This window comes from Penaeus japonicus, unplaced genomic scaffold (genome assembly GCF_977035675.1).
Source record: "Penaeus japonicus unplaced genomic scaffold, GWHDUDI00000001_assembly GWHDUDI00000030, whole genome shotgun sequence".
NCBI classification, from domain to species: Eukaryota; Metazoa; Arthropoda; class Malacostraca; order Decapoda; family Penaeidae; genus Penaeus; species Penaeus japonicus.
Genome location: NW_028234432.1, coordinates 7,509,855 through 7,517,354, shown reverse-complemented (window position 1 = coordinate 7,517,354; position 7,500 = coordinate 7,509,855). Strand labels below are relative to the sequence as shown.

Here is a 7,500-nt window from a genome sequence, read left to right as displayed (position 1 = left end):
GAAATGTGTTATAAATAAGGATTATGTGAGACAGACAGACAGAGACAGAGACAGAAACAGAAACACACTCACACAAAATGAATGCACTTACTCACTCTCAAAGCAGAAGAAAAATAAGGAAGAAAAAAGATACAGGACCCAAAGAGTTATCATCTTTCCTCTCTCTTACCAACAGAGCCTGCCCCGGTGTAGGCGATGAGGCACCTCCCACTCGACAATTCCCACAGTTTCACCACGCTGTCCAATCCAGACGAGAGGATGTACTGTGATGGATGAAAGCAATGGTGACAGTATTAAAAAAACGTCTAATGGATATCTATAGGTGGGATTATGCAAACAAAACAACAAAACCACTCTGTGGCTGGAATAGACTGTAACCCACAACAGCCAGTAACAATAAGAGTTAATAGTTATGGCATGACAATTATCATACCAATGCTATTCAAGCTTCAGTCATAAGATATCAAAACAATTACAGTAACAATATAACAGGCGAAGAAGCCACACCACCCACCTTTCCATTGCGAGAGAAGAGCACAGAGCAAACCTCCATCCCATCATGACACTTGGAGAACGTCTGCACACAGCGGCCAGAGACACCATCCCATACCTGTTATGAAAGTCGGTGAGGGGTTAGCCCATTGCTCGGAGAGTTCTGGTCTCTGGTCTCAAATTTGGACCTTGAAAGGGACTTTCTATGTTATGATATTTTTCTCTTTTGAACTGAATGCCTGACCATCTCTTTCTCTAAACTGACTTTACCAAATAAATAAATAAATATATAAATATATATATATATATATATATAGTTATATATAATATATATATAATATATATATATATATATATATATTATGTATGATAAAATAACTCACACTTACTCTCACCCTCTCTCACCCTCACACTTACTCTCACTCTCTCTCTCATTCTCATGCTTATTCTCACCCTCACTCTGACATAATATTCATCAACGTATCAATTCATAATTATCAACACTAACATGCAACATAAGACACCATGCCCCACTCTGACCTTAACATGTCCGTCCTTCGATGCAGAAACACACACTCTTGCATCAGCCGAGTAGCGCACACAAGTCAGGGGTCCTGTGTGGTGCTCGCGGGGGTAGGGGCACACGTAGCACTGGCAGGAGTTGATGTCGTAGAATCTCACCACGGGACCTTCTGTCGCCACCGCGAGAAAGTCTCCGCTGGGGTGGATTGACATGCTTGTCACCTGCTCGGCATCCTGTATTTTGAGAGAGAGAAAAAGGAAGAAAGGATGAAAAGAAAGAAAGGTAGAAGGAAAGAAAGAAGGAGAGAGAGAGAGAGAGAGAGAGAGAGAGAGAGAGAGAGAGAGAGAGAGAGAGAGAGAGAGAGAGAGAGAGAGAGAGAGAAAAAAGTTTCCTCGACTGACATATAGAGGTTGAAAGGAAAAGGGACTTAGAAAAAGAAATGCAGTTTTATGCTACATAAAACTATTAGGTTTTATATATTGCAGTGATAGAAAGAAGAAACAGAACCATCTTTTTTTGTTACAGAGAAAACTTAAAATGAGTATAAATGTTGCACTAAAAGAAAAATATATATAATTGAATTTTCTATGCATTGAAATAAAGTTCATGCTTGTGCTGTTTTATGTGTCTCTCAAACATATGACAATGTGGTATATACTGATTTACTGCAATCACACTTGAAGGGAAAATTGATTTGGGAAAAAGAAAAAAAAAACACACACACACACACTACATAACTCACTGTTCTCTCTTCACTGCATGCACCTTCAAAACCTTCTTTCTTAATTACAGTATCCTTTCCTTCCCCTTAAATATACCACTACCACCCCCTTCTCTGTCTCTTAACTTAACCCATTCACACCAGTTGACATCCTATCATGTGGTCAGAAAATATCCCCAGACCCAGGTGATGTCCCGGCAATAAAATGCTAGATTGTTCTTATATATAATTTCTTTTTCATAATTTCTTAGACTCTGTTCCTTTAGTTCAGGTGTTTAAATGTCATAAAATGTGATAAAACACAAAAGAAAAGAAAAGAAAAGAAAAAAAGAAGTCACAGAAAACTATGTGATACTGATGACGTCATGGTAATCTCTGCTTCTGATCGGTTGAATAAAAAGTTCTGAGTCGAAAAGCTATTGTTAAATTAAATGTGAATGGCCAAGAAAAAAATAAAAAATTTAAAAAATGACTGATGTGATACTATTTCTAATTTGTTGATTACCTGTGATATCATGTCATATGATGTCCTGTGGTAAATGTACATATTTGTATGTAAATGCATGATTATTTATATTGTTCTTCTTTTTGTTTGGAAAAAAAAAAGAAAAAAAAAAGTATAAAACATCTTTTTTGATACCTCACTAAAAGAATATTTCCACTTTCCATTGGTATTATCACACAGAAGTGAAGAATATAGGCAAAGTACAATAAAATAACACTAGAAAAGTATTGCCCTATTTCCCTTCTTACTTATTAATTCACACACACCAGCCTTCCCTCACTCCTTCTTCATTAATTAATTTTTTCTCTCTCTCTCTTTTTCACTCACTCACTTCCTCTATCTGTTACTCTCTTCCTCTCTTTATCTTTCATTTATATACATTCAAGATATCCCTTTCTCCCTGTTTTATGCCCTCTTCCTCTTTCTCTTCCTATTCCATTTACACCTCTCCCTCTCTTCCTCTCATCCATCCCCCCCTTCCATTTACACATTCACAGGCCTTGTAGTTACCTTGACACAAGCGTATTCTACGGTTTATGGTTCTTTGATTGATCCAAGACAAGAAAGTACCTTTACCTTAACCCGTTAACGACGGATGACGTGTTTTTTCGTCATACATGGCGCAGGACCTCTTGCCTGACAATGGGCGTCATGGCGTTCGGGGATTTTGGATCACTATGTTATTTTATTGTACTATAAGTAATGAGTGAGTGAAGTTGACAATTGCAGTCATAATTATTATAACTGCTGTAATACTAAGCAAAATGGTTTTCAACTCACTTACAAAACTTAGATGGCACCACTTTCTCCTAGCACCAGCAGGAGAGAGAGCCTTGAATGGCACCCATCTACGGTCTCTAGCAAGCACTATCTCTATAGAGTGATGGCACATAGCAAGTTCCTGACCTCTTGCTCTAAAGTACCGCAGATGAAAGATGTGCAGGCAGAACGAGAGGAGGAAGGTGACTCACACCATGCCCAATGCCTACAATGTGCCACTGTGCCAGTAGGGATGCCTTTTATTGTGGCACTCATTGTCAAAAGCACAAGTTTCCTTCCTCTTCCCTACCTCTTCATTTTGGATGGTTATAAGTTTCTTGTTCGTTCGTGACAGCACACAATTACGAAAAAATAAAGTTGCTTTTTGTTCCCCCCTAAAACAGTAATACTTCTATCACATTGAGTATAAAGAAAAAAAAAGAGTTGATATGGACCCTGAACTACAATTTTAGTCAACTGCAGAATTGGTGGAACCTGTGATATGACAGATATAAATTTCTAAAAACAGTAAAATGCACAAAAAAACAAAACACAAAGATGGATCTAGCTCTGCAATGAGTGACTAAAAGGGAGGGAAAAATCAAATTATGTTGCAGAAGCTGCCTCGATCAGAAATAAAACTCATCCTGGATCCTGTGTAAGCAAATCTATCCCCCGTCGGCAATGGGTTAAACTAACCAGAACCTTTCAAACCTTCTTCCAAATTCTCTATTATTCTCAGTATCTATCATCTACAAATCATTACTTATCTGCACTCAAAATAATCCTCAACATGTGATTAATTACTAACTCTGTATGTATAGCCATCATTTGCACTGATATTCATAGTTACTTAAATATAATGTACTTTTTCCTTTCCCCTTGTTCCTCAGGCCATTAACCTATTGCAGACAGGTGTCATGACATACATGACACAGGAGCTTTGGCCTGACTACAGGGCAATGACGTAAATGACGTTCAGGGATTTTGGATCACTGGGCTATTTTTGTGTTATGAGTGATGAGTGAGTGAGGGTGACAATTACAGTGATAATTACTAAAATTACCGTAATATCAAGCAAACCTATCTTCCAAAACCTAAATGGCACCACATTCATCTAGCACCAGTAAGAGAGAGAGCCTTGAATGTCACCTATCTAGCTAGCACTATCTTTATAGAGCAGTGGCAAATAGCAAGTTGAAGACCTCATGCTCTAAATTACCGCCGATGAAGGATGTGCACGCAGAATGAGAGGAGGAAGTTGACTTAAACCATGCCTAGTGTCTAAAATGTGCTCCTGTGGATGCCTTTTACTATGGCACTCACAGTCATAAGCAGAGGTTTCCTCTTCCCTAGCTCTTTATGTTATCTTTATTGTAAATGGTTATATGTTCCGTATTCGTTCATGACAATACACAAATATGAAAAAATAAAGTTGCTTTTTGTCCTCCCATAAAACAGCAATACTTCTATCACACTGGGTATAAAGAAAATAATGAACTAATATGGACCCTAAACTACAATTTTAGTCAACTGCAGAATTGATAGAGCTTGTCGTATAGTACACATAAGTCTCAAAACACAATAAAAAATACAAAAAATATAACAAAAAAATGGTTCTAGTTTTACAAATGAGTGACTGAAAGAAAGTGGGAAAAGTCAAATTATGTTGTGTGAAGCTGCCCCCATCTGAAATAAAACCCATCCTGGAGACTGGGCAAGTGAGTCCATCCCATGTCCGCAATGGGTTAATAAAGGTTGCATGTCTGTTGACTGACTTGAAGGTGAATTCAACATAATTTTACCTAGTTCTGTGTTGATACAAACTTAAAACCAAGATTTTGTGTGTGTCTGTTAGTCCCCCAACCTCATCTATCGACACTACCAGTGTGTAATTGAGCCTAACCCACAGTAAATTCATCCTCTTCCCTTGCCCCGCCACATATTACCTACCTCCCCCCTCCCTCATAACCTCCTTCCGTTACCGTTAGCGTCTTGAAAGCCTTCTTGGCTGAGGTCTTGCTGAAGTCAAACATCTTGACATTGGTGTCACGGCTGCCCGAGATGAGGATCTGCTCGCGGGGGTGGAATTCCAGGCAGGTGATCTCATCCAGGTGGTCATAAAGGGTGCGGATGACTGGGTGACCCACCACCGCATCAGGATGAAGCTCCACTGCATCGGGGTCGCTCTTGGCCAGCATGCGGTCCACATCGAGGATCTGAAGATATTTTTGTTTGTCTTTGGTTTTGTTTGTTTTTAATAATTACGTTGTTTTTTTTCTATTACCATTGGATATTGTAGTTAGGTAAACACTTGTTTTCTTGTTTCTTGGATTTATAATTTTTTTAGTATGAATATCAAGAGAAGTTAATGTTTTAAAATAGTCAAACTACAAAATACTTGTGATAGATATTAGTCTTTTTCCATCTAATATAAGCACATACCTTAATAGATGCATCAACACTCCCTGTGGCAACGAGGTTCCCATCTAATGAAAAAGCCGCAGCTCTGCACTTATCCTTGTGCGAAGTTACGTAAGCTGTCTCGTACATGGCAGGTTCTGGAGCTGACGTCTGTGGCTCCGTCTCATACTCGAGGTCCAAGCCCGGGCCCAGTGTGTATTCCAGCCTGTTTAGTGGTCTTTCCATTTCTGCAAGCAATGTTCTTTGTACCCTAACAGCCATAGTGAAAGTAATGACATGAGACACAACATAACACAACAAGATATTTTTATCTTTCTTATTATAAAAGAGAAAAGAGAGAGAAAGAGAGAGAAAGAGAGGAAGAGAGGAAGAGAGAAAGAGAGAGGTTGAGAGAGAGAGAGAGAGAGAGAGAGAGAGAGAGAGAGAGAGAGAGAGAGAGAGAGAGAGAGAGAGAGAGAGAGAGAGAGAGGAGGGAGGGAGGGAGGGAGGGAGGGAGGGAGGGAGGGAGAGAGAGAGAGAGAGAGAGAGAGAGAGAGAGAGAGAGAGAGAGAGAGAGAGAGAGAGAGAGAGAGAGAGAGAGAGAGGGAGAGAGAGAGAGAGAGAGAGAGAGAGAGAGAGAGAGAGAGAGAGAGAGAGAGAGAGAGAGAGAGAGAGAGAGAGAGAGAGAGAGAGAGAGAGAGAGAGAGAGAGAGAGAATTTTTCTCTTATAAAAAAGGAAAAGAAGAAAAAAAGGGAAAGGGTAGGAATGAAGAAAAAAGTACCTATGAGAAGGCAAACATAATGAATAAAAAGAAGAAAAAGAATGCAAAAAAAGAAAGCAAAAGAAGGTAGACAAATATAAGAAATGTAAATAGAAAGAAAATCTCTCTTTTTTAAAATCAGGCAGAAGTAAAAGAAAAGATAAAGTGAAGAATGAAAGTGAAAGAAACATGAAAATATCATGAGAGAGAAGAATATCTGAAAGTCAAAGAAAAAAAAAAGAATTTGTGACTGTCAAAGCAAGAGAGGAATAAGTGAAATTCAAAGAAAAATAAGAACAGTTAGAAGTCGTAGAGAAATAAGATCCTTACCATGTTCATGTTGCAGTCCCAGATTGAGCACATTCATGAGCCTGTCAGAAGGAGCCACAGCGCTAGCCTCTTGGTCGACCAACGTTGCCAAATCCTGCGCGAAAGTCTGGTGTCCATCGTAATACAACTGACTGAGGAGGAAGGAGGAGAAAAGAGAGAGAAGATAAAATATGTATATTATTTTTCTGGTTTCGCTTGTTTGTTCCTTAACCCATTCTCGCTGGGGCCATTCAAGCCTTGCATAGTTAAAATGCCAGGGCTCTCGAACGCTTAGGCCTAAGTCAATTAAATGACTGGCACCATACGGTGCCACCCGGCAAACAGGCCCTTGAATGAGCGGTACCGTAGTGTACCACCCGTTCAGAGAGGGTTAATACTGAATAGGTTAATGGAAGATTAGTGGACGATTCTGGTATGGAGTGTGATTCAAATGAAGAACGGTTTACCATTACAAAATAATAATGATTACTAATGCAAGATGAATGAAGAAATTTATGATAGTGCAGTCTGAATTTTTTATAGAGTCACTGATCTGAAGGCTGAACATTTTCTTAAATTTTAAGTTAATTAAGTCTAGGTGACACATTCTGCTCTTCAGACAGAAGAAAATAACTATTATCTGTTTTTCTTTTTAAAATTGTACAGCTGAACAACAGATGGTGCACCTCTTGATAATTCCTTAAGGAAAGTAGTACCTATCCATTCCATAAAGCACATCTAAGAAACATATTCATCAAAATAACTTTAAAGATGCCGTCTCTTCTTTCATAATATCAAGCTTTTCACAACCTTATTTGGTAAATCTTCCTAAAAATCTGTACATTCTCCCTGGCTTATATATGGCTTTGTGCCCAGCAGTGTTCTGGCAAAGGCCAACGAACCACCACCACTTATTCTGCCTAGAAAGAGTTCTGACCAGCTCTGCATATGATGATGAATTGATAAGGATGTTTACAAGCTCTATCTTTCCAACCTACATGTGGTAGAGGTTTGTTGACGGCATCGG

General features: G+C 38.9%; 1 protein-coding gene across 1 annotated transcript in view; it reads right to left on the bottom strand.

The window, feature by feature from the left end:
* The window catches only part of CstF50 (cleavage stimulation factor subunit 1 Cst50), a 9,636-nt gene that overhangs the window by 1,370 nt on the left and 766 nt on the right, over positions 1 to 7,500 (bottom strand). The window contains exons 2-7 of the mRNA XM_086554952.1: positions 6,495 to 6,625; positions 5,446 to 5,651; positions 4,986 to 5,219; positions 1,033 to 1,248; positions 515 to 610; positions 170 to 263 (exon numbers count right to left, since the gene is read on the bottom strand). Coding sequence (XP_086411078.1) covers positions 170 to 263; positions 515 to 610; positions 1,033 to 1,248; positions 4,986 to 5,219; positions 5,446 to 5,651; positions 6,495 to 6,625 — 977 coding nt within the window. The remainder of the gene's footprint in view (positions 1 to 169; positions 264 to 514; positions 611 to 1,032; positions 1,249 to 4,985; positions 5,220 to 5,445; positions 5,652 to 6,494; positions 6,626 to 7,500) is intronic.